This window comes from Coenobita brevimanus, chromosome 110 (genome assembly GCF_032717465.1).
Source record: "Coenobita brevimanus isolate Jiangsu-jjx chromosome 110, ASM3271746v2, whole genome shotgun sequence".
In the NCBI taxonomy this organism is placed as follows: Eukaryota; Metazoa; Arthropoda; class Malacostraca; order Decapoda; family Coenobitidae; genus Coenobita; species Coenobita brevimanus.
Window position 1 is genome coordinate 37216346 of NC_137063.1, and position 27842 is coordinate 37244187.

The 27842-nt window shown below is 44.3% G+C and overlaps 3 protein-coding genes across 3 annotated transcripts in view; 2 read left to right on the plus strand and 1 right to left on the minus strand.

The window, feature by feature from the left end:
• The window catches only part of LOC145417341 (uncharacterized), a 50822-nt gene extending 48221 nt beyond the window's left edge, over positions 1 to 2601 (minus strand). The window contains exon 1 of the mRNA XM_080286020.1: positions 240 to 2601. Coding sequence (XP_080142146.1) covers positions 240 to 2309 — 2070 coding nt within the window. The 5' untranslated portion in view covers positions 2310 to 2601. The remainder of the gene's footprint in view (positions 1 to 239) is intronic.
• Positions 1 to 27842, plus strand: part of LOC145417342 (coiled-coil domain-containing protein 130 homolog) — a 249459-nt gene that overhangs the window by 112001 nt on the left and 109616 nt on the right. The window lies entirely within an intron of this gene.
• LOC145417343 (maspardin-like) overlaps positions 1 to 27842 on the plus strand; it is a 210176-nt gene that overhangs the window by 89539 nt on the left and 92795 nt on the right. The gene's annotated exons all lie outside the window — the stretch shown is intronic.

The window sequence follows — 27842 nt, forward strand, 5'->3', positions numbered from 1 at the left end:
CTCTATCCAGTCCTCGATCCTCTACCTATCCTGTGCTCCGCTGATTATACTTCCCGACCCTAACACTATCCTCACATCTCGATCCTAACATTTTCTTCTGCTCCAGCTCTACCACTTCTCGACCCTCCCATTATCCTCTACCTGTCAATCTGTGCTTCTCCTCTACCACTTCTCGAGCCTCTCATTATCCTCTACTGCACCTCTATCCGCTATACAACTTTCTATCCACCACTACTCACGCTGCTGGTACTGCAGAAGGAGTAGTGGTGTTTCTTAATATCCTGCACACCCAACAGGTCCCCAACGCCGGATTTTTTAGGTGGGGGCGGAGGGGGTGCGGCCGAGTTCGATAAAGTCGACTTCTTGCCGTTGCTCGTAATGTCGTCGATCTTGGACTTGTATTTGGATAAATAGGATGAGTCAAGGGCCTCTCTCACTCTACTTTGGATGCTGGTACTGTTGGTTTTCGGTTTGACGGAGACGGTGACTGTCTCGGGGATGTCCAGCGGCGTTTTTGGAGCAAGGGCGGGGACATAACCGATACTAGGGTCCTCTAGCACGCTTTTCTGACCGCCACCACCTCCTCCCCGATCGGGCTTTTTCGAGGTGGCGTTTGGTTTAAAGGTAGTGAAGGTGTACTCGTGCTCGGGTTCGATGTAGTTCGTGACCCTGATAGTGGGCGTGGCCGGGGTGGGTGTTGCAAGGCCGTAGCGAGGGGAGTCCAGCAGGGAGGTGTTGCTGGACTTGAAGGACGAAGTTGGGTACAGAACAGATGTGAGGTTGAGGGTGGTGGGTCGTGTCGCTGCCCCTTCAATCATGCCGCCGGCTCGTCGTAGTTCTCGCGTAGCGGCCTTTTCGAACACGATGGGCGGGTCATACAGCACGTATTTCTCCGAATCAGGAGTGCTGGTTTGTGACAGTGTGTCGGAGCCTTTCATGGATGCCCTGGCGATGACTGAGAGCACGTCCCCGGTGGAGGCGCTGCCATACACTTTGCGGGGAGGGCCATGACTTCCGTCGTCGTCGTGGTAGGCGCTGAGGGCCGTCACGCGCGCCGCCATCTCTTTCACCTGATCAAAGCGAAGTGTGCGGTGGCGGTCGCTCCCGGTATTGTCGGAAGCGGAGGGCGCGTCCCCACCACGCTTGAGGAACTTGCGGGCGTGTGAGGACCCGATGTTATGGAGGACGTTGAGGGGCAGGGAGTACATGCTGATGAGCTGCGCCCGCTCTTTGCGCCGCGCCGCCTCATCCACCACGCTGTCTGGGGTGGCTGAGGACGTGGTGCTGCCGCCGGTGTCCGTCTCCAGCGTGCCTGTGGATAAGCCCGAGTACCGCTTCATGATCGCACTGGTGCTTTCACGCTGCTCCCCAGGCTCCGGCACCGTCACCGGCCGCATCGCACGCTGACGCCCTGTACCACTCACCAGCTCCCCGTCACCGTGGCGCCGCCGAAGCTGCGGGCTCAAATTGCCCATCCTGGAGGGATCCAGGCATCGCTCCACCAAACTGGGGGCCACGCCGCCATATTGGGACCAGTAGTCAGATTTCTTGGTAGAGGATGACTTTAGCGGTGCTACGTCGTCCTCCTCCTCCTCCCTACACCCGCTGCCGGTCAGACTGTTCTTCTTCAGGAACCTACTGGGTCTGTACCGCGCACCGATCTTATCGTAGTTTGGTGCCGGTGCCGCTTGGCTAACATAGGCGCTGCCCAGCCCGTAATCCGAGGTGAGGGCGAGGTCGGACGCCGTGCGAGAGTACATCGGGCGGCTCCCTGAGCTGGAGCCGCCATACCTACGCTTCTCACTATCACCAGCGCCGTAGTCGGACTTGAAGGTGGAGAAGGAAGAGAATGAGGCTGACGGTGCGAGGGCATGGCCACCCCTGAGGCCATACTTGCTGTGGCCCACATCCCCGTCCTTGGCACGAGACCCACCTGACTCGTACTTGGAGGATTTGCCCTTCACATCTGACAGGCGCGAAGTGGACTTGTAATCACTGTACCTGGGCAGGTCGTCATACTTGCTGTACTTGAGCAACATGGGGTAGTGTTGTGGGTTGGAGGTGTGGGTGGAGGTGGGTGTGTGGATGGAGTCTTCAGGCGGGCGAGGGCGGGGCGGGGCGTGGGGCGTGCTGTGGAGGGGCACGCGGTCATCACCACTCTGGGAGGCGGCACGCACACGAGAGGCGAACTTGTTGAAGAGCGTGGAGCAGCGGTTGAGGATGTCCCCGCCGGAGTCCTGGAGGAGGCTGGTGTAGGAGGTGGTGGCGCTGCGGCCGTACTGCTGTCTAGTGCGCCCGCTGCTGCTCATTGTCCCGCCCCCTGCCACCACACCACCCCCCTAACACCACACCACCTCTATACCCACATTTAACAACACCCCTCTTGACACCAGCCTGGTACTTGTCCAACTTTGTTGTCCCTTTTAGTCACAACAGTTGTTCAAGATATCCTGTTGATCATTTGTTTACGGGGGGCGGGGAGAGGTCACAGTTGGCCAGTGAAGCTTCGTATTTGGCGCGGGTGGACTCCGGAAGCTGAGTGGATGATGTGGAGTAGCGTGGTGTGAATGTGAGGTGTAGGTGGTAAGTCCCGGTGGAGCAGAGCAGCAAGTAAGTGGGGTAGTGGAGTGTAACTGAAGCAGCAGCAGCCACGCCGGGAACCACCACCAGCCCGGGGGACCAAAATATAACCAGAGGCCACAGCGCCCTCGGTCCCGTGCCAGCTATACCCCCCACACCCCCATACCATCCCCTCACCTTGTTTCCCTACCTACCTACCCACTTCATACCACAACTAAACTTCAACCATCCTTTCCTCTAATATTCATCACTTTCCTTCCTCTTTCCTATCCTTGGTACTCCCTTTTCCGCCCTTCTCCCTTAATCCGGTTTTCCTCCTGATACCACAAATTGCTCTCGAAGCGTTCCCTTCTCTCCAACCTCTTCCTTCTTCCTCATATTCCATCCTTTTCTTTAATCTTCTCCCTTATTCGTGTCTTCCTCTTCCTTATTCTTCATTCTTCTTCCTTATTCTTTTGCCTCCTTCCTTACTCTTCGGCCTCCTCCCTCTTTATTCTTCTGCATTCCTGTACCTCTGCTCTTCTGTCTTCCCATTCCTTATTCTCGTCTTCCTCTTTTTTTCCCCTACCCATCTAATACTCCCATTTTTTACCCTCAATTCTCTCACCTCCCTAAACTTTCTCCTCGTCCTGATTTTCCCTCCTCTTCCTTCTTCCCCTATATTCTTACTTCCGAATTATTTTTCCCTGTTGATCCCTTTTCATTTCCCCTCCCTTCCTCTTGCTTCCTATCCATTTAATACCCAATCTATTTACTTTAACCTTTCTCTGAACATTTCTCTTTTTTATTCACCTTTCTACTGTCTTCTCCCTAAACTTCCTTTTCCTTCCCCATCCATCTTCCTCTCTCTCTCAACTCTATCGGCATCATTCCCTTCTTTTCAATATATTTTTCCCCCTTTTGATCCTTCCAAATCTCCCTTATCTCTCCCTTTCCTCTTCCTCCTCCCGTTCCTCCCTCCTGTTATCCCCCTCAAGGTCTACCTCCCAGTGATTTCCCTATCTGACCTAACACCCTCCCTCTCGCCCCCATCTGGTCGTTTCTTCCTCTCTTATGTCTTCCTTCTCACCTATCCCACCGTTTCCTCTCTCTCTCTCTCCATGGTTTTCCCAATCTCTTCTTCCTCTCCTTCACTTACGGTCCCCACCTTCTTATCTTTATCTGTGTCTTACTGCCCTCTTTGTCCCCTTCCACTTTCCATTATTTTACTCTCATCGTTCCCTCGCTTTTTTTCTTCCTTTCTCCACGTTTTAGTCAATTTTTTTTAACTCCTTCGGTTTGGCCTCATTTCTTTGAAATTTTTGCAAACTAGATGATGTTATAAGGGTTAGGGGCGATTTTTGGATGGATGAAATAAGTCTTCGTCAAACCCCACACAACCACGGTTCCTACGATACTTGGAATAAAATCGTAAATAAAATACTAAATGCTAAAAATGTCATCATGGCGAAGAGTTAACAAATTCAACTTCAATATTTTAGCATAACGAAAAACCCTCCTTCACTGTAAATGCTGAAAGTAAATACGCAGACATTCGCAGTGTCAAGAGTAACCGAGAAACCACCACCAAAAGCAACAACCACCACTCGCGGTGATCTTGAGATTGTGTCTAACCTTCTCAGTCTTCACTACGGGGTGTCTTCCTCTATCGGTAGAAAATCGTCTGGATAAAATATTAAGTATGTCGCCGTAAGAAAAAGCTAATTATGAAAGTTTGCTGGGAAAATACAAGGAGTTTCACACGCGTATATTAAATGAGAGAGAGAGAGAGAGAGAGAGAGAGAGAGAGAGAGAGAGAGAGTACAGTGAAAGTATAAATAAAGTATAGGCTATATAAATGAGATCTAAATTTAAGATAAGAGCCAGTGACCTTGGATTATCTGATACCTTAAAAAAAATGTATAGTTTGAAAAATAACTGAACATAAATCAACCAATTCTTCAACTTAAACACACTGGATTACACTTTTATTCAGCACAGATAAGCCTGGCAGTGAAGGGGACACAGAAGCTAAAATTAATTCCCCTTCCACTCTGCGCCTCAATTTTCTCCTCAGTGATCACCGAGAAAGGAAGATGCTCAGCCACTGCCCCCCCTCCCCCCTGTCCCTCCTACCCCCAGTAAAGCTTCATACTCCAACCCTTTCCCTCCCCCTCTCCCTACCCCTCTACCTCTCCCTTTCCCCTCCTCCAAACCTTCAAACTCCACACACCCTCCCCCTTCCCTCATTTTACCTCCTCCCTCCCATCTCTATCTCCCCAAAACCTTCACAATCCCTCCCTCCCCTCCTCTTGCTCCCCTCACATGCCTACCCATATTTTGCTCTTTACTCCTTCTCCTCCTCCATGCTATATCCCCATTCCCTCCCTACACACTCTGTCCAATTCTCCTCTCTCCTCTTCAGCATACAACCCCACCCTCCGTTCCTCTACTACAACCCTTGCCCACCCTCCCACACTAACGACAAAGCCAGTGTCACAGTAATCAATTAAAACGTATAAAACACAACCCTGGCGCCCCTGATAATGACATTGACGCCATTACCCCGATCAGAAAACAGAACGAGAGATGAACGACATATTGCCCCAGTGCTTCAACCCGTCCGTGTCTGGGTGGGGTGATGAGGGGCCTGTGTCGATTATCTGATTACAATTCGTCGCATTTTCGTTGCTGTGGAAGACTTCGTAACAATTCTTCCACAACGTTACAAGTCTTAATATTCTCTTATATGCTTATTTATATCCTTTTAAAATTAACGATTACTTTGCATGTTACACTTCTGTATTCTCTCGTAAGTTATCTGTACCTTTTTTATATTGATTACTCTGATTACTACATCTTGATATTATCTTCTGTGTTATTCATACTCTTTTAATCACTGTTTTGCATATAACACCGCAGTATTCTCTTGTAAATCATTTATAATTAAAGTCTGCATAAATTTCACAAGATGGTACCAAAATGTTATTGTCAAAATGTTGAAGCGTTATGAAATCTCCCAAAGCCCGTGTGAACACGGCCCAAAATGTATGCAGAGTCTATTGAAAAGACAGTAATCAGCCTATATCATACTGTATTAGGGAGTCTATTTTTTTTTTTCATGGGATAAGAACATGCAGTGGTGTGTGTGTGTGTGTGTGTGTGTGTGTGTGTAAGGAAGCATCCAGATCAGTATGTGTGTGTTTGTATTTTTGTGCGCGTGTGACTAAGGAATGACGCAGAAGGGTGCAAAAACCCCTGGAGCTTGGTGAGAGGGAGAGACCTGCCACCATCTCCGCACCACACCACTTCCAAACACGTGACATACCTAAACGCTGCATTATCTTAACACTAGATTAACCTTCTCTACATGGTGACGTCTTTCTTTTTGCTACAAACAAATAATTTTATTCAGCTTACGGAGACCTCACATGATACGAGGCTTGGAAACGATCTCCATTAAAAGTAATATGCATTATATTTCAATGCGATGACGTCTTCAATCGGCATGATTTTAGTCAATTCCGAGGAGACTTCTAAGAGTGGAAGAGTTACAAACAAGCTCTATCAATCCCCGAACGGCGACTAAATATATAACGACATTTTACTGGAGGTACCGTCAGAATTATTACTCGCCGCTGGGAAATCTTTTGTTGTCTCAAACCTAGAATTTAATAATGCATCTCGATTAATGGCGGCTCATGACACAGACTTCATTTTACTCGTGCTAACATCTGGAGAAACTGTTCACCTAAGGGAACCTCCTGTCGCTTAAAGGGGGAAGATAATGATCAACACGTTTATAAGGTAACAGCACGAACGAGTTTCATTAAAACGTGCGGCCAACAGCTTACCCTTGTCACCATGGTGTCCTACATTAGGGCAACATGTAAACGAGGCGGAACAGTTGCCAAGCACCATATCTGTACACGCTCGTCACGGCACTGCTTTTATAGGCACAACTTTATTTACTAACACTAAACTGAGATCAGGTGTAGCTTTGGCGGCATTTCGAGTTGGCAATATATTCTCATTAAACCTCGACTTTCACTTTCCAGTAAGACTCTTGGTTTAAAAATGAAAATGTTATTTCTCTCCAGTTCAATCCACTTTCCTTGATAATATATGGCCCAACAGTAAATTCATTCAATCAGGTAAGCTAAAACTGCATATTTATTTTTTTTTACTGTTACTATTTCTACTTTCCACTGGTATAGTAAGTGAGTATGATCCACAAAAGAAAAACGGAAATGGGCATAAGCAGAAACATAAACATGAATGGGACATACATACTCTTAACCCTTTCAATATGATGCCGGTAAAATGGGACACAGCCTACATATCATTAACCTTTTAGTACGATGACCTCTTTCTTTTTGCCTTGCCGTTGCCTCCAGACGACTGTATTCAGCTTCAGAGACCCATCACGGCGAAGGAGTTAGAAGCAATCTCCTATTAACTTTTTCACTGTAACAAATCTCCCCTGAGCTGAGTGAAATCGCTCGCCTGTCGAAAGAAAAAAAAGTAGCAATGTGGTCCGTCTTTTATATTCTCCCAAGTCTCTCTTTCAAATACTGTATATTAAATTATGTGTAGTTTATCTGCAATGCGCTTAGACTGGGATGGATTGAATTCCTCAGTAACATTTGCTACGTTTAATTATAGACTTAAAGCTAACCTGTACTTCTAAAACGATTCAAATTTGACATTTTTAGCACGGTGTGTGTGTGTGTGTGTGTGTGTGTGTGTGTGTGTGTGTGTGTGTGTGTGTGTGTGTGTGTGTGTGTGTGAGAGAGAGATTCCTGCGTCTGTGGTGGACGTTTTTTTTTTTTTTTTTTTTTTTAATGCAAGGAAGGTGGCAGTAATATAGCAGTAACAGTAATGCTTGTGGTAGCTAGCAGTGGGGGTCTTGGTGGTAGTATGGTTGGTATCAGCTGTGGTAGTGGTGGTGTGGTAAGAGATGCTCCAGTCGGTGGGTGAGAGGTGTTGGTAGTGACACTGCAGTAATATTTGTAACGGCAGTAGTAGTGGTAATATAGCTGCATTATTTACGGTGCTCGTGTGGTTCGGATGTTTGCGTAGGTGGTGTGCGTGGGTGGGAAGGAAGTGGTGGTGGCAGCAGAGACAAGTGCGTAGGTGGTGGTGACGGTGTGGCAGGAATCACTGTGTAGGTGGTGGAGATGATGGTACAGTAAAGATGTCTGCGTCAGTGGGTGGGTGGGTGGGTGGGTGGTGGTGGTGACAGTATAGCAATGTTTGTGGTGGCAGTGGTGGCGGTAGTCAAGGTAACCACACAGTAAGGTGGCAGCTCGTCCGTGAGGCTATGTTTGCACCTCAAAAATATTCACGACTGATTGAGAAGATGCTCAGTCGCCAAGACATTCCAATGCAAGATTCCTTCATCAGCCCCTGCAGTATGATTGTCAAATTCTCTCCGCTACCGACATACCATTTCATTCAGCTCAGGAGAAATACCTCATTGTGACAGGGTACAAAGATGAAAAATACCATGTCGTTCGTTCCCCTACCGTGCTATTTTCGCTCAGATTTCCAGGCTTCATGAAACAAAAATAAGTTACGTGACGAACTGGGCTATTATGTGGGCGTGGTTAAAGGAAGAGGGAAGCCGAGTATGTGGAGAGACAAAGGGTCTACACAGAGAAGACGAGGGAGAATGTGAATGCATTGAAGGAATGACTGGAAATGAAAGGAAACTAGAAAAGCTGGAAGGGGATGCGAGACGAAAAACATATGGAATGGAAAGAGAAGACAAGTGACAAATGCGAATTAATGACCTAATAGTCCTTTCGAGGCTATTTCTTACAGACAAGGTTTTAACTAATGTGGCTGATTCTATAAGCTGAGGAAAGGATAATGAAGTAGGCGGGGCAAGGACAGGAGAGAGGGAAGAACAATGGAAGGGGGGGTCACAAAGGAGGAAAGAAAAGAATAATAAAGGAGAAGACAGTGGAGGTGGCGCAAATAAATTAAAGGAAATGAGAGACGAAAGGAGAGTAAAGAAAAAGAGCGATGGAAAGGAAAGGAAAGGGTACCGACCGCTGTGAGAGTGGGGTAGGAGGGGAAGAGGGGAAAATGAGGTTAAGGAATATTTTTTCGTGATACAGGTGCTGGTGGCGATGATGGAGAGGCGGTGGGGAACGGAATGGAGACGGAGGGGGGCAGGGGCACGAACAAGAAGGGAGACAGGGATGAAGAAAACTGGTGGGGTGGTGGAGAGATGAAGGGGGTAGGGGTTGGGATGAAGGGAATAGGTTGGGTGGTGGAGAGGGACAGAAGAACGAAGGAAGGAGAGGATGTAGAAGGTGATGATTAAGAGAGTGTATGAAAATAAGGTGACAATGGAATGGGGATGTAGGAAGGGGTCAAGACAGGGACAGAGTGGTGGTGGGGAAAGGGGAAAAGGATGATGAGAGGTGATGGAAGGATGGGGGAAAGAGGGAACAGGGTGATGGGGAGGCATGGTGAGAGGGAAAGGTATGGATTGAAACAGGGTAAAGGTACAATGCTGGAGAATGAGAGTGAAAAGGTGGAGAGAGTATGCACAAGGGATGAGAAAGAGGGGAGATGGATGAAATGATGAGAGGGGTGAAGAAGGAAAGGACGAGGAATGGTGGAAGTGATAAAGACTGAATAATATACAGGAGATGAATGAGAAGTAATAAAGCGTGACTGGAAAATGGTGGAAGGCTATCAAGGGATTTGGGCTAGGATGATGATGATGGGGCATGATGCAGTATAAGACTATGTAAGGGAAAATGGAGGGACAGGGAGGGGGGAAAGGAGATGGTAACTGAGAACAAGGTTGGGGAGAGATAGGGGACAGGGATGATGATCATGGGATGAGAAGAATGGGAGTCAGCGCATACCAAAGAGAGGAAAAAATAAAGAAAACAGAAGCAGAGGAAGGAGAGCAAGAATATGGTGGTGAGTAGGTAAGGCAGGGCGATGGTGTGTCGTGGGATGGTCGTTAATGATCAGGGAGAGAAATGCCTAGAGATCCCTTTGTCCAGACCACCCGTCACAGGATGCTGAAACAAAACGGGAAAGGATGGGAGAAGAGAGACAGAAAGACAGACAGGATGAGTAAACACGATGGAGGGAACGAAAGGATTAAAAGTCGATGAAAAGATTAACCCCGTCAGTACCATGGTGCATGTGTATTTTATTTCTGCTACCGCTTCACAATTCTGTTCAGCTAGGGGGAAGGGGGAATATATTTGGCCCTGGAGAGATTAGACAAACTAATCCCTTGAATACTACCTAAAGATTAAAATCGTCTGAAAGTAACATTATAAAACACGACACCGCACTGAACAGGTTCGTGAAGGACAATGAGATCATGAATGATGAATACGTGGAACATAAAAACAGGTGAGACGGGGCGATAAGAAAAGGAATTGGAGAACCAAGAAGAGGAAGGGGAGATGGATGATAGAGAGGAGAATGCAGAAAATGTGTGGGAGGGGGGAAGGAAGGATGGGAGAGGAAAAGAGGTGAAGAAGGAGAGGGATGGGAGGGGAAAAAAAAAAAAAAAAGGAACTAGGAAAAGGGGCGAAGAAAGGTATGATGAGAGTGATGGGGAAATCAAGAAAAGGGGAAGGAGAGAAAGAAAGGAATGGGAAGGGAGGAGAGAAGAGGTGGCAGTGATGAGGGGATGGGAAGGGATGAGAGAAGGAAAGGGGCAAAGGGAAAGATAATGGACAGTGAGCCAAGGGGAATGGAGAAGAGGGATGGAAAATAAAAGGAAGGGAAAGACAGAGATGGGAAGAAAGAAAATGTGGGAGGAGGGGTAAGAAGAGAGGGGAGGTGAAGATACGAGACAGCGGTGGGTGTAGCTGGGATAATTATGGAACAACTGGTGCTGGTGAAAGTGACAGCTGTGGTGATGCTGAAGATGAGGCGGTCTTGATAATGATGATGATGATGGCAGTGGTAGTGAAGTGACAGTTTGACGACTACGATGAGGCATTTAATGCTGGTGAATGTGATGGTAGTGGTGGTGAAAGTGACTGTGAGGGTATGGGTGAGGGTGAGGCAGTCTTCGAAGGTGGTGGAGGCCACTGTGGGTAGGTGGTGGTGTTGATAAAAGTGAGTAGTGAAGATGAGCAAGGCTTAAATATAGAGATGATGTTTATGGTGCTGGTGGTTGTATTGGTAATGATGATGGTGACTGGAGATAGTGTGGGTGACAACGCTGCTGGTAGTGATGGTGATAGTAGCGTGGGCTGCTGTGATGGAAATTGTAGTTTACAGTAATGATGGCGATATTATGGATAATAATAGAAGTAAAGGGTGGCTAGGAGGTAGTCGGCTGTGAGTTAATAATAGTAACGTGACATTATAGGGAAACTGAACAAATCTATTGGCATGACGACACATCAATTCCCCCAGAACAAAAAACAAAGTGAATATAGTAGCATGACGCATCTTCCATATAAATAGCACTGGCTATTCAACAATGCGTAAATAAACAGCCGAAATTAATTCTGGATCCTATTTTATTTCCCTACTGATTCCTAATTCCTTTGTACTTTCTTCCAATCTGATTTATACCCATCTGAGAATGTGTCCTGGTATATCTTCTTCAAACAGCTTAAATCTTTAGAACATATTTTTCGTCTACCTCTCCTTTCAATCTTTTTTTCTTTCTTTAATGTATCTATTTTCGTTTTTGATCTACCCCATCCCTTCAAACTTAGGAATTAAATTTTTTTTCCACTATAACTGATAAAATTGGGAATATGTCCTTGATCCACCTCTTCTCCGAATCAGACGTCTTTAAATGTGGAAAAGAGTTCCTGATCGACCTCCTCTTCCCCCAGTGATGGCAGGAAGAGCAGTGATGACGCCAGCAGGCCATAAATTAGGAGTGCTGGCCCGAAGGGATTTAATAATGGATCACCAAAAGCCGTTCTCATAGTCCCTCTTGTTCGTCTGCCAATCTGGTGTTTATAGATGTCGGTATAGGTCACTGGTCTTCTCCCCCCATTTCTATTACTTCTACTATCATCTCAATTATCATTTTATTCTTCCTCCAATCTGACAGCTAATAATTTTCTTATGTTCTTGATTTAACTCCTCATCGTCTTTAGATCTGCCTGAGAATGAGGGAATAAGATGCGATTCAATCTCTTCCTTCGGTTCCATTCTCATGCCCACTGAGGCTGAAACAATTTTAGTGACGTAGGCCGGAGTGAGGCGGTAAGAACAGTGCGTCAGCCACCCCAGGAATCAACACAATGCTTCCTATCCTCGCTATTCACGGGGAACTACACGAGACAAAAAGCGGTAAAACAAGTTAGCAGGTTCCGGATGTGTAACTATAACTGTTATCCTAGCCTTGCATTTGCGACGCGCGGTGGAGTCACGGGGTGCAGCCAGTGCGTCACCCACCCCCACACTGAACTCCAATACTCCATACTTCCTCTCTCTTCCTCTTCAGGGGAACTACGCTGGTCCCCACTCACCTCTCTATGAATGAAGCGTGGATGGGGGGGGGAAGGTCAGAGTTGTGACTGGGAATTACTATTACGACGTCTGTACAACTGAAATTCATCATCCGCAACAACAACAGCAACTGACATGTTATAGGAAAACTACACCAAAATGTCACGGAAACCGAATCACCGTAATGCCATTAAAATGATCCATATGTATTCAAGAAAATAAGTTACTCGGGATAAACAAAGAGAATATAAAGGGGAAAACAAAGAACTCCAGAAATAGTATCCCTGCCCAACACCCACACTGCCTTTCCCCCCAAATACAAGTGAGAGGCGCACTCCTCTCCCCACAACAAAGGACTATATTCCCGGGGAGTGGCGAGGTTTTCAAGCACATATTCCTTTTTTGTCTCTTTCTACTGTATGCTAATCTTCTCTCATGTATATTTGCTATTTAATCAACAGACTGCATAAAAACACGCGAGAGAACTCCAGTGTGACACGTACAGAAATAAACTAGTACGCTGTATGGAGGGCATGCCACGAAATTTCTCGCTAGCTACAGACTTTCCAGCCATATGGAAAAACAAACAATGAATTACGGTGTTAAGGCGTCTCCTAAGCACAAAGAATGCGGCTCCTCAAACGCAGGGTAACATATAATACTGTCTCTAACCTCGCTTGTATTGGGTTGATCTGAAGCTTGCTGGTATTGGAAGAGATTAAGAGTACAGATTAACCATGGCAAACAGTAACAAGGTGTGCAGAAGACTGCAAAACATTATTTCAACCTTACCGCTACACTGTTTTACCCCAACTAACGTCAGACGACACCACTAGATGCAGGTAAACTTGTCCACTTCTACATGAAATATTTAGTTAACAGGAAGCTTGCTAAACCTATCGAGTTAAGCATATTCAATTACCTCTTCAAGTCCTTCTCTCCTTGATCTTCGTTCAGTTCACATACTTTCGCTCACCTATTATCCTGACAGCCTCCACTGTTGACATTTACTCACATTTTCGCTCCCCTTCAAATACTGTACCATTTACTTTCATTGTTTACATTTTCTTCCTCACATTTTCAACCTACTGAATGCCTCAAAAATGGATTTCCTCACATACTCTCCTCCAATACCTCTGTATTTCACCTTATATATTTTCTCTTTCCCATAAATTTTCGTTCACCTACAACGCTCTAACCTTCATTGTTTACTTTTCCTCATATTCGCTCATTTCCCCACACTCCCGTTCACTTATTATGCCACTACCTGTCAATGCTTACACACTCTCGCACACATTTTTCCCGTACTAGTATATCAGTTCATTTACAACGACTCTACCTTTGATTCTTTACATTTCCCTCGCCCACACTTCCCTTCAGCTAAAATTACTCGCACAATTTTCAGTCTTACACTTTCAGCTCATCCGCTATACCTTTAGTTTTCGTTGTGTGCGGTTTCTGGTTCACGTGTTCTCACTCCTTCTGGTCCGCTTCCGGGGGTGTGACATGATATGGGAGGCACATGTCACCACTGAGAGGAGTACTGTATTGATCTGATGCCGCGTGGTGCACTCTCTCTCTCTCTCTCTCTCTCTCTCTCTCTCTCTCTCGCTCGCTCGCGGGCGCGCTTACACAGCGTTTCAATCTCCCCCCTCTCTATCTATTCGCTACTGCTACTGTCAACTTCTCATTCCCCCCTACTCTCTCCCTCCGCCACGGCCGCCACTGCCCTCCCCCCTCCTCCGCCTGATGCCTGGCGCCATACCCCCCCCCCCCCCAATCCTCCTCAGACTGCCTTTCGTACTCACTCTCCCTGACTCAAATGTTTTAACACTCTCAACCTTCCTCACCGACTCACTCATTTCCCCCTCCCTCACTCTCCACTCCCAATCACCGCATTCTCCCTTTCCTCTCTCCCTCATCTATTCCCTTCCTTTTAGCTCCAGTCGAATCCTTGTCTTTTCCTTTCCCTTCCTTCCCCGTCTCCTCCTTTTCTCTCCATTCACAACCCTCCTTCCTCCCCCCCCCTCTCATCCTTACTCCCACTCTTTCCTTTGTAATCGTCCTCTCCTCCTCACACATCATTCCATCCACCCCCACACTCTTCTACTCGCACCCCCCTTCTCTCTATCTCCTAATTGTCTTTAATACCACCCTAGCTCCGCCTTCATCAACGCCGCAGTAATTATATAAACATCCATCACCACTGACAGCCTCGTTTTATTATCTGCCTCACGTACTTTATTCCCCTTAATTATTACTATCCTTACTCATTTTATTAACTCATCTTTAACCTTCCTTTACTCCTATTTAATCTTCGTCTTTATTCTTGATAGTATCTATATTTAAAAGACTTTTATTTATCCTTACTACAGAATACTTCCTCTAACTTGGCCTAAAATTGCCATCGCTCCATCTTGAAAGCTGAATTGTAAGACTGGATTATCTCAACAACATTAAACTTGTTCAAAAAGTGTCCTGAAAAAGACGTAAGTCCTTAACATTATCTTCTGTCACTGGGCTACGTGAACTTAGCTTCAAAAGGGCGAACTCTGGGCCAAGTTGGTGTAAAAGAACTATAGCATTACATCTGCCTCTACTGTGATTTTGTTTCCATACATTTCCTATCTTCCAACACGTAAAATTTTGTCATTATTCAGTATTTTCTATTATTCACTGGGAGAGAGAGAGAGAGAGAGAGAGAGAGAGAATAACAGGATAAAAGGAAGCCCAACACAAATACACACACGACACCCACGAGCGCGAATCCCAAAAAAGAAGGGCCACACATTAAAGAAAAAAAAAAAAAACACCACAATCCCACAAAGAAGCATGGGGTGGGGGAGGCACAAAGAGCAACGTAATACCCAAGAGTGTCATGAATAAGCAAGGAAATAAAAAGGCAAGGAATAAACATGGAATGCATGAGTCAACAAACAGCACAGAAATCCGCGAGTGAAAAATGAGTCAATATGAAAAAAAAATAACACGAGATCCGTGCGTAAACAACGCAATAAACAAGCACAAAAATAAACAATAATCAAGATCAACAACAGGGGCACACACAATGGAAGTAATTTGTACACGATGAACAAGATAAATAAAGCAAAAAAGGAAGTCCTGCGTTTAAACTACAAACGCGGAATCTGTGAACAAAACAACACAGCACATACAGTACACACAAAAAAGCGCTACTAAAAACACAAAAAAACTATTACCAACTACAGGAATACAAGATAAACAAGGAAGATTTAAGTGAACACGAAGATAGCATAAAAAAAAAAAAAAAAAAAAAAAAGGAGGGGGGGGGGGGACGAGGCCGCGACTACAACACGTGAAATCCGAGAAGGTATTGAAAACAAAAGAAGAGCGGAGCATCAACACCAGCAGCAAAGGGCATCTGTGGGATACCTGGTACACAAGACAGGACGTGGTGGAATAGCGGCGGGTGAGGAAGTCGAAGGAGCGGTGTAGTGTCGCTCCGGGGAGACAGTATCGCCTACGTGGAGCCATCGAGTGGTGGTGCTGTGGCTGTGTAGTGTGGTGCTGTGGTAATGGTGGAGGTAGTGGTAGTGGTGGTAGTGCGAAGGCAAGGTGGGGGTGGGGGTGGTCTAAAATTTGCTCTGGGGGTGGTAGGGTGCACTGGTCTGCAGGGGGGAGGGTCCGGTGTTGTTGTGGAGGAAGTATGCGGTGGTGCTGTGCAGTGTGCTGTTGCTGTTGTTGTTGTTGCTGCTGCTGCGGTGGTGGTAGCTGAGCTAATGGAAATAACTGCTGTGGCGCTAGGGTTAGGAACTGCTTGGGTGTGCCAGCAGCTGTACTGAAATTGTGCAATGCTGTGTTGAGATTGAGTGGCTGTGCAAAAACGTAAGCTGGGCACGGTGCGAAAGAAGCAGCAAACTGCAAGTGAGGGGGGACGGAGGGCGTGTAGTGCATGTGTGGTGATCAGGGCGCGGTGCGAAGCATGTGTGGTGTGGTGAGCAGGATGTGGTAATGAGGGTTAAGGTGTGGTGTTGTGCATATGTGGTGATGATTGGGGTGAGGTGATCAAGATTTGATGGTGTAATGCATGTGTGCTGAGGCTGTGGTAGAATAAGTCCGTGTTAGTCAGGCTCTGGTGGTTGGGGTGTGGTGTAAGGCTGGTGTTGTGTTCTGCCGTCGTGGTAACCTTAAGTCAGTCACTTGGTGTCTCCTATTACAGCTATAAAGAGAAGGAAGAATACAAGTCTCAGAAAATCCAGGCAAGGTCTTAAAAGGAAATGAATACCTAGGCTTTCACACATCATCGTCTCGTGTTACACTATTAAGGAGGAATAAAAATATACGAGCAAATGGTGACCAAATACTTAAGGAAAAAAAAAAAAACGTACTGGTATCCAAAGGATTATTCACAATCGTCATTAAACTCCTAAAATAAAAGTAGCATAGTCTTTGAAAAACCGAGTATCCATGAGTATACAGTATATCTACATCACAGGCAGACTCCACCAAACAACGTGAAGATAGTCCCACACGCAAAGGTCATGTACTCTCAAATTACTTCTGTACACTCAACACGGCAAGGTAGAATGTATGCCAAAGGCATCAACAGTCCACACTCATCACTCAACTGAACACCACGCAAACAGCCAAGGTCCATGTAAGTAAAGTCTACAAACACCAGACGTGTCACTCCCTTAAAAAGCAGTCTTTTGTCGGAAGTCACAGGCCACTGATTCACCAATGTCTCCCTTCGTCAAGTCCGCACATTCGGTCGTCAGGCAAGCGTCCACACAGCCTCGAGTCCAGACGTAAAAACAGGCTTCGCTTAACAGATCAAAGGATGACAAAGCCTCATGAACCAAATCCAGATGTGACCACAGCGTCGAGTTAACAGTCCACGACGCCCAGTCGCCAGTCAGAGGAGTTCAGCGGTCATCACACGTCCAAATGCTGAGTTTCGCAGGTCGCTACCTGAAATCCCGAAATATGCAGAACCTCCAAGTCCAGGAGTCTAACCAGCATAGGCTCAATGTCCAAAGAGTCTAGATGCACTAAACAGTCTAAGTGTACACATCGATCTGAATCCAAAGGACAACACGGCACAAGGTCACGACGTCCACACAACCTAGACGGCAAATGTTAACAGCCTCGAATTCACATATACACAGTCTAAGTCCAAATCACCAGAGCCTCAGAGTCCAGGTGTGCACATGGTCCGAGTCCAGGAAGAGTGTGGAGTGGGGAGGGCGGGGCAGGGCTGGGCAGACACTCGCTACCACCACACCGCCGTCTGTGTACTTGAGGTAAATTTAGCCCTACCTCTCACACTCGCTCACTCTTGGGCTAGCGCTGCACCTCTGCCAAAGTCAATGAACACCTACACCTTCACCGGCACAACCTTAACTCTCTGCACTTGACTCACAGAGGAAAATGTGCAAGAAACTAGTCTTACTCCAGAACACACACACACACACCAACGAATATGAGTGCCGGAAATGTTCCTTTATTTCAAACAGCTGGGAACATGATGGAAAAAGGAAAGACAGTCAACTCCAGGACTGTCCAGTTGCAGACCGATAATAATAATAATCTCCATACTACTTCACACAACAATAGTATGTGTTCACGTGACGTATTAAAAGCGTACACGACTGGCATACTGCTAATCTGTGTACGTAACTTAGATAAGAGCATGAGTATAAATTTATCCCTATGTACGGAAGACTGCGAGTGTTCTTATCAAATTTAAAAAAACATGCGTTCACGCTAAAGTGTAAATGTAGTGTACAATTCTGAGTGTATATGAATGTGTGTGTGTGTGTGTGTGTGTTTTAAGCTGTTTGGTGTAGGTGTGAGCGTGTTTGTACTGTTGTTACGGCGTCGGTATTCGTAGCGATCCAGCTGGTATTTTGCGCTATCTGGGAACCTTGAGTCAGTCAGTCTACTACGGTGTGATAAACTCGTGCAAACCATGCCCCTTCTTTGGTAGAGGTGTTCTTCTGTTGTTATCAAAACTCAATTTTAAAAATATTTTTCAAAGCATTTTTTTTTTTTTTACAACATCCAATATATTGAAGCTTCTGTGACTACTAACTAAAGCAGTAGTTATGATTCTGAATCTTTCGCAACACATCCCCACTCTTCGATTGTTTAAAAAAAACAGCCAGAGTGCCAAAATCTTGTGCAGTATATAGCAGCTTTTCGCAGTTTCTTATGCATTATTTCGATACATCAGAAGACAGGAGGCCCACCAAAATGTGGAAGAAAAAATCTTCATAATTAAATTATTGATATTTCTCATATCCTCACACAATTACTTTTATCCACATACAGTGGAAAGAAGGCACTTCCTCCCCGAATGAAATAACACTATCATGTTCAAAATGAAGCTGGCAATGTTTACGTTCTGAAAATGCGTATTATTCTGTAGACATGCATCCCTCTGTAGCAAAAGGAGGAAAACCCAAGATATTCTATGGAAAACCAATATTTTTATACATTATGAAAACTTAAAAGAAAAATATTACCAATTATTTCATGTTTTTCAAAGATTACATTAATTATTTTTGGGGCAAGAACCCGGAAGTAAAGTTCCATAGTCCACCCCTAATAATTTCGGAATCACCGTTTTCTGAGTCTGCTCGAGTTCCGTAACCCATTTTCTGCGACACGATTCGCGGGGTGCCCGCGAAAACCTGGTCACGGGCACATGTGAATTAAGTGGAGTGGGACGAACAAAAAAATTACAACAGTGAGATGGCTGGATGGAGGAGAGGGCCACTAAGATGCACGCGTATATCATGGATGAACGCTGTATCGTGGGTAGGAATCTTCACTGAGACAGAAATGTCTTGGGTCCTTCTGGCAAAACAGGATGCGGTCGCCATGCAATAAAGATATTAACAGAGACTGATTTAATAATTTTCAGCTTATTTCACTGAACCAGCAGAATTATATACCTTTTTAAACCTTCCTCAATATTTTCCATCAGCATTCACTAACTCTACAGGCTAAATTGAACTATCCAACGAAATCATAAAATTCTGAACCAACGAAATTTTTACTTCATCTCGACAAAGCCTAATTTAATATTGTTTCTCGTACAACGCTTTGCATGGTAACTATTTATCCCTAATTCAAACTTGACATTATTTTTAGCTGTTTTACGAAATACACTAATGGATATATTGCTTCATTCATTTAATAAGCAGGCCGACGTGTATTTTATATAATCTGACCAGTTCTTCAGCTTCCCTCACGAAACTTGCTAACGAATGTTTAAAAATATATAGACCAGCATTATTTTGTTTTCACTAAACATGCACGGCGACGAAAGCTGTCAATAAAATCTCGCTCACCAATTTTCTGCTGCTTTACAATGAATACCCCGAAGAACGTATAAAAAATCTACATTCGCTCCTGATTTTGATGTTCCCTTTCATCGTTTTTGCCCTTTTCACACATTCTGCTTCCTTGCTTCTCAGCACCATTGCTTATTCAAAGCACTATTTATATCCTCTTTAAAGGCCAACTCAGAATAGATGATGTAAGAGGGGTAGGGGGAGGGAGAAGAGACCAGGGAAGAATGGGAAGATGGAGGAAGGCATGAGAAGAAGGAAGAGGTAAAGAGAAAGACAGGGAAGTGGAAGGAGGGGATATAGAGCGACGAGCGATGGGACAAGAAAGGAAGGAAGATGGGGAAGAGTGTGAGGATGGAAAGAGAAAGAGAGGAAGAGGAGGTAGAGGCACGCAAAGAGACAGATGAAGGAGGGGAAGGAGAGAAAAGGCTAAAGGGACAGTGAAAAATGACGGTATGAGAGTGGAAGGAAGCAGATGAGAGGGAGCTGGTAAAAAAAAAAAAAAAAAAAAAAAAAAAAAAAAAAATGGGGGTATGAGAATAAAATGACAGTAAAATAAGGCTACGAGGATCCAGAGAAAATGGAAAAGGGAAGTGAGTATCTGGACAAAGACAATTACGTTGATTTTTTTATTTTATTTTATTTATTTTTTTTTTACAAGATGATTTTACTCACCAGGAGAAACTATTCGAATATAAGGGTTTGGATATATCCGTCATTAACTTTGTCATTAAGGTTTCCCCTAAGCTGAATAAAATCATCCGCGGGTGGAAAGAACAACCCCTCCTTACATACTAATCTCACCCTAGCAAGCTCTCCACTCTCCAGTCTTAATCTCTCCCCGCGGATCCTAATTTATCCTAATAATCCTATTCACCGTATCAACTGAATGCCTCTATCAACCATAAACCCTCCAAAACATTCCTAATCCCCACCCAATCTATCCTAATAATCCTATTCACCGTATCAATTGAATGCCTCTCTATCACCCATAAACCTTCCAAAACATTCCTAAGCCCCTCCCAACCAATCCTAGTCCCTGCCTACCACTTCTCTTCCAATCCGTCCACTCCACCTTAAAACAGGCTGGATCGCTTTTCCGAGATTAAATTTCCTCCTCAAGATGAATTTTACTCTACTTCAAGTCCGTATACTAATAATATCCCATCCAAAGGACATAAAAAGGTATAACTGACCCAGATCCACCTGGTGCTACCATGAATAAAATAGCTAAGTGGTCCCGGCAGCATCTTCAAGGAACCGGAGAGGAGGAAAAGGTTAGGCCAAGTTTCGTTAGGTCAGGATTGGGCAGGAAAGGTTATGTTAGGTCACGTTTGGTCAATTCGTTAGGTTTCTGTTTCTGGATCCCTCCCATGCCACGGAGTAACGAAAAATGATTATGACGACGATGATGACGCTGGTAATGTAAGGGTGTCGTAAGTTAGGCTGGGTTAGATTAGGTATGTACGGTTCGTCTGGTTACAGAAGAATTTCAACCCCAACGTCCAACCTACATCACACACCATCATTTAACCCCCTTCAAGATCTTGCTCTCCGCAATCCTACCAAACGGGTTCCTGATTAAACTCTCACTTATATAAAAGTATTCATTTCATGCATGCCCATATTACCAAAAGGGGGCAAAAATACTGCTTAAAATCTTCGTTTCCATACATACTAGGCCCAAAGAGTGGCTGTCAGATAAACTGTTAATTTAATTTTAGGTGATGCTTCCCCTATGGTTCAGGGGAAGAAGGGCTCTCTCACCACAGCTTTATCACTGAAGGGATGAAAACAAAGTCGCCCTACACAAGAAAGTAGTTTACTCTTTTGCTTTATGCTGCTGCTTCAAAGGACGAAAACAAGGTAAAACAGGAGAACCGTACGTGTGAAGGGGGGGTGGGGTGGATTTTCATACCAAAAGAAAAGCAAGTGCCTACACGCACCACCCAGCAACGAGACTGAAGCACAGCTTGGAGGGCTGTTCAAAGTGCACACACTTCCTCTGAAACCCTAAGGGAGTCGTGATGACCCTTCCCTCGGCCTGTACATGCCTTGGATGGTTCTACCCGACCTCACTAATGTAGAGAGGTGGCCCAGTGACGCTACTCTTCCTGATGGCTGTCTCCATTTCGGGCACTAGGAGGGAAAACAGGGATTCTGGCCCTCTTGACATCTGTGTTTTTATTCCTTCAATTTTCAACCTTTGCTACACCCATCAACATCAATTAGAGGTAATGAAAGGAGAGAAAAACAATGCGGGGGGAAGGGGTGACAGCTAATGAAAATTTCATATTATGGGTTCCCCTTCCTTGTCTCCATCAACCTTTTTATCAGATGTAGAATATAGTATGGCAATTGACAAAGATAAATTGAAACAGAAAGGGAACGGAGAGCGGCAGGTATGGGAAGTATTTAAACTTATGAATTAATTATCACGCCCTAATCACAGGACAAAGGGCAAAGAGGCAGACAAAGAAAGATAAGCGGGTGATAAAGAAAGGTGGGTGAGAAGAATGAAAATAAGTAAGACAAAGAACAAGGGAACTTTCTCCATATATATCACTCATCATCATCATCATCATTCACCTATCCCAAACCTCCAGCCAGTCATCCTCCCGAACAAAGTCGGTTACTAAAAATAGCCTTTGTAAAGATCACTTCTGTGTTTCTGACGAGTGTAGTGTGCGGAGAGAAGAGAAGAGGAGAGGAAAGGAGAGGAGAGGAGGAGACGAGAGGGGAGAGGAGTGGAAGAAAGGAAAAGGACGAGAAGAAAGGACGAGAGAGGCAGAGGCGGGGAGAGAGGAGGCACATTTATTTCTCCACTTACACCCCATTCATCTCCCCAGCACCCTCCAAACTAGTCCCAAGAGAGACACGGGGATGGGGAGCAGAAAGCGAGAGTATTAGCGACCCCATCCCCACGAGGAGAAAGAGGAAACATGGGTGAGGTAGAATCCTTTCCGTTTCTTTCATCTCAGTCTGCCTTAAACAAAGAACGGGGTGCTAAATATATCCACTTGAGAGAGAGAGAGAGAGAGAGAGAGAGAGAGAGAGAGAGAGAGAGAGAGAGAGAGAGAGAGAGAGAGCGCTACTACTACTGAAAAATGCACCTGGACCTTGCTACCCTCCTGGTCTCCTCACACACACACACACACACACTATTCCTTCTTTTGTTTTCCTCACGCTGGCACACTGTTTTATCTGTCTTTTCTCTCTGGTTTACTGTTCTCTAACGTTTTCTTTCATTCCATTGTTTACTGAGCTCTGTTTTTTATTTCCTTGGTTTATCGGTTTCGACTTTCTTCTTCCATAATCTGACATTTTTTTTCTTTCCTAGTTCGCTATATTCCTGTGCTTCTCCCTTTCATGTTATTTTTTCCCATCACTGGTTTATCGAGGTTTTCACTAATCCTTTTGAACTCATCTAAATTGTTTCACTGTGGCTTATATATAATTTTTCTTGTGGTTCTTTAGGGCATAATTTTTTCCTGTCATCGTTTATCAGTCTGTTTTCCTCCCTTGGTTTATCACATACTTTCATTTCTGGGGTTATATTAATTATTGTCACTTTACTATTCATTCGGACTTTTTATCACTTTTCCTGTCACCATTTTTCAGTTTTTTCTTTTTTTTTTCTTTTCCCCCTTTCACATTTATCAAGCTTTATTCTCCTCAAGTTGGGAGATAGTCAACCCTCATGCCTCATTTTCTACCGCAGTTTCTCTGGTCTCACTACGTTTTCTATCGTCACATTCCAAGTTTATTTCCCTATCCTCATGTCCGGGGCAGTATCCATGTAGAATCCTGAACTAGTTTTTACGTCAAACAAGTCTCAACAGCAGTTAAATATTATCACAAGTTTATGTTGTCGTATAATTAACACTGATACGATAGTCATTCTAATCTGGCTATGAAATGCCTGGCGGCTGTATGAGCGAGGACAACAGTATGATAAACAATCTTATACACAGCCTGGGCTCAACAAAGCTTACCAACGCGGCCCATGGATTCACTTCGCAAACTTCCGGTAATTCCTGGTTTCGCTTACATCTACATATATTCCCCCCTCCTGGTTTCTTTAAATTTTTCGTCGTGGTTATCTGCGTTATGAGTTTTCCTCATCTTTTTCCTGGTTTCATTGTTTTCTATCTTCATATTCCTGGTTCGACCTTTTTTTATCGTAATCTTCCTATTATTTCACTTCGTTTTCCATCCCTTTAAAATTCTTAATATATTTTTTCTAGTACTTTTATTTGACTGCTATTTCTACTTCTCCAGCGCCAGGCTTTTGATTTCACTTACTTTTCTATGGTCATTTTCTGCCTTTACTTTGTTGTGTCGTCCTTTACGGTTTTACTTGATTTCTATTATCACATCAGGTCTGTTTTCCGTAACTCGTCTGAAGGTAACATACAATAATATACAGGTAACATCGTATCGAAAGGGTGAAGTTTAATACAGCAAAGCGTTCCGGTAACTTAACTGAATCGGCCTGCTGTCACCATTTCACCTACACCGGAATAAAAACACCGTGCTATTAATATTTCAACTGCTCTGAATACTTCACGTTCATCAGATTTACGTTTTATTTCCGTACGCCACGAATCACAACCGGAAAATCATTAATTTCTAAAACGGGTATAATTTATCACGGTTATTTTCATTAAATACATTTCACTTTTGGTTTCGTATATTCAGTGTCATATGACACACACACACACACACACACACACACACACACACACACACACACACACACACACACACACACAGTGAAAAATATACACAAATATAACCAATGAACATATTAATTTGCCTTACCAAGTCATATTCAACATGTAACCAGGATCCTCATAAATCAATATACATCTGATCATATCCTAATCCATTTTCATTTTCCATCATAAATTCAATGCATCCCTAATCACGCTCTAACTGAATATATATATCCCATAATGCCTCCACCATCTCCCTGACCTTATTGCAATATAATGCACCATCAGAACTTCAGTTTCACCCTAATCATATCTTAGTAATACATATCTACATCGCATCCGGCCTAACCATTCCCACCCAATGTCTCATCATAACTCAGCTTACACTTAACCAAACCAGTATCCTATTTAAACACGTACAGTATCGCATCATAACTTCCCATTGACCTAAACATATTCTAACAACAAATATATCATCGTAACTTCAACGTAACCCCTAGCCATCCTTTTCCTTTTAACAAATACACATTATATACAGAAGGGGTGGCAACTGTTAGCATGATGATGTGGACAGGATGCAAGGCTGCCAAAGTGGACATAATTAGACACCAATAACTCACATGCCAAGAGTGATGATGCACGGGAGAGGTTGAACACTCAATGTGGCCGGATAACTTGTTCAGACAGTAATGAAACAATGGAATGGTAAATAGTAATAGTATAGTAATTCACCCTTCGGTATGAATGATGACGCCAACTTTTATGATGGTCTTGCAATCTCCAGACCATTTCTAAAGTTTCGGGATGGGAATTGTAATAACCTGAGATTATTTCTACTTTCATCACTAAGAACAGTCTTCCCTAAACAACGTCTTGGCGGGGGAGATTAACTGAAGATCTTCCTCCTTTACTAATCTAATCATCATCAACACATACCACATCATGCCCCAGGAAAATATAACCCTTCTAGAGAAACACGTACTACGCAGAGAAACCCCCTCTCTAGAATCTTTGTTGGCGATGTAAGAAAACGTTCGTACACTTTCCTTGGCTGAGCTCCCAGTAAGACGCTTTGGTATTTTCCTTGTGTTGTGGGCAAAGGCGGGTGAAGGAATGATGGGGATGACTTGGAGGGGGAGACGAGAGAGTGGGGGGGGAAAAGGGAGGGTGAGGAGAAAATGGGAATGTGATGAAGGGGAGTAAGAGAAGAGGAGGGAGGGAGGAGTGAGGGTGGAAAAGTGAGAACGAAGATGGAAGGGTGAATGGGGAGGGGGGGGAGGTGAGAAGGGGAGAAAGGTAAGGTGGAATGAAATGCGTGGTAAGGGGATGGATGGGAGAGAGCAGAGAATGACAGTGGCTAACTATTATTAATTACAAAGGGTTACAGAGTACATGACATGCGAAGGGACTGAGAGGGCAAAGTGGCACAAAGGGAGGTGAAGGTTATGGTGACCTAAAAGCTACGGGAAAACAGTAAAAATAAGGTGGGGGTGACAAATGAGCTGAGGAGAGTAAGAGTGGGATCGACAAAAAGAAGAAAGAGGAAAGGGAGAGGCGGATAATACGGGAAAGGCAACGGATGAGGAAGAGGGTTAAATGAGAGAAACGAGGGTAGGGGAAAAGGATAAAGAAGCAAAGGTTATAAGGACGAGGAAACGGGTGTGGAGGGATCTGGGGTTATGAATGGAATCTACGTTATGAATGGAACAGAGGAGGACTGGAGGGGAGGGTGTGAAGGATTGATGGCTGGGGCAATGGATATAAGGCCGATATGAATGAGGATACACAAAAGGTGGTGGAAAGAGTATAAAAGGGAGTGGGTTTGATGTATGAAGTACGGTAACCCTTAAACTTCACTTAGAATTAGTAAAACAATACCTGGGAGAGTTTACCCCAACTGGTTCAGGCACGTCTATAGTAGTTTGTTCTAAATAACACCAAATTATTTTCTTTTGGACAGGTGAGACGTCCTCGAGTTGCTGATCACATCCCAAAAGTCTTACAGACCTCTCTAAGCTGAACAACATATATCCTCGTGGTGAATGAGTTATGAGTAACGGGAGCACGTCGGGGAAATATGAATGACGGAGAAAAGGAAGAGGTTGGCAACGGAAGGGATATGAATGAGTTAAGGGGAAAGGAGGGGTGAAGTGGGGAGGGGATGGAGAAGAAAGGTGGGTGCAGAGAAATTACATGGGAGGGAGGAGGGGAGAGAGAAGGAGAGGGGGGGGGTCAGTAATTGGAGGGAGGAATATGATTACAGGAAGGAGGTTGAAGGAGAACGATAATGGCAGCGAAGGAAAGGTAGGAATGGAGGAGGGACTGGAGGGAAGGAGGAGAGGGAATGGAGGAGGAAAGGTAACTGAGAAGAGAAAGAAGCAAGGAAAACCAAAAAGGGAAGAACCGTAAAACAATACCGGAATAAATGAGAGAGGAAAAAGGGTAAAAGATTAGAATACTGGAAAATACAACAGATGACGAAATGGGAACAAAGAACAATAGAAGCGAAAGTAAAAGAAAGTGAGAACTAAATATGAAAAGAGTAAAGGATTAATTACAAATGACCTGAGGGACTTAACAAGAACAGAGCAGTGAAAAAAAAAAAAAAAAAAGTGAAAGACTGAAAAACATGAAACAAAAAGAGCAACAAATGAAGATTAATAATCCAGATAAAATTGGAAGACGAAAAAAATGAAAATTAGTTAAAAAATGCAGATGCAAAATGAGTATTAATTAAGCTGATGAAAAATAACAGACTAGATGTGAATAATCTGAGGAAAATAAGAACTTGATACCAGAAAAAAAGCAAAATGAATAGCCGTCATCAGTTAACGGGCTGTGCAACAAGATGGCGCTTCCAGAGCAGATACAACCTCAACTTATATCTCCAAATATACGTTAACCATGAAATAACTATGATACTTATAATTCTGGCTAACTTCAAATGATATTACACGAGAAACCTTGAGCATCTAAAACTGCCATGCCATTCTGCCACAATGAGAGAGGACGAGAAAAATAAAAAGCGGGCTGGAATCCTAGTAAAAATGCCAAGAGATGTGGACAAAAGCGAAGACTAACGAAGAGGATTGAAGTGATGAAAGGCGGAAGTATGAATGAGAGGGAGGGGGACGGACACGGGGCCTACTGACATCGAAGGTAAATGAAAGGAGCAAGCATGAATGAACGGGGAATTAACTCGCAAGCAGTGAATGGCGGGTCTAATGAACATGTGCCAGGAATTAAACCAAAACTGATTTTAGCATCCAACAAATGTGGATAGACATACAGAGCTATACAGATAGAAAAAAATACATAGAGATAATGCTAGACGGACAGCTATAGTATGGGCAAAGAATTAATGGAAAAGCAATGCATCGTCCATTACACTTACATACACAGCCAGCGAGAGTATAGACATGCACCAAGAAGCAGTGGGGCAATTATTCTGATGTCCATCAAACTTACAGACAGATAAACAGTGACTGATATAAATAGACAGATAGTTAAAAAGGGCATGAATGACCGAAGACTTATTACACTGTATGGCATAAACTGAACAAATTCGCTTAAAAAAATAAATAAATAAAATAAAAAGAAACGAAAAGAAAGAAAGAAAGATATCGTACTGAGCAGGTTAGGCAGCCCATCAAATTAACATTCATGAAGAGATCCAGCAAATTATTTTAATTTACATAGAGAGAGAGAGAGAGAGAGAGAGAGAGAGAGAGAGAGAGAGAGAGAGAGAGAGAGAGAGAGA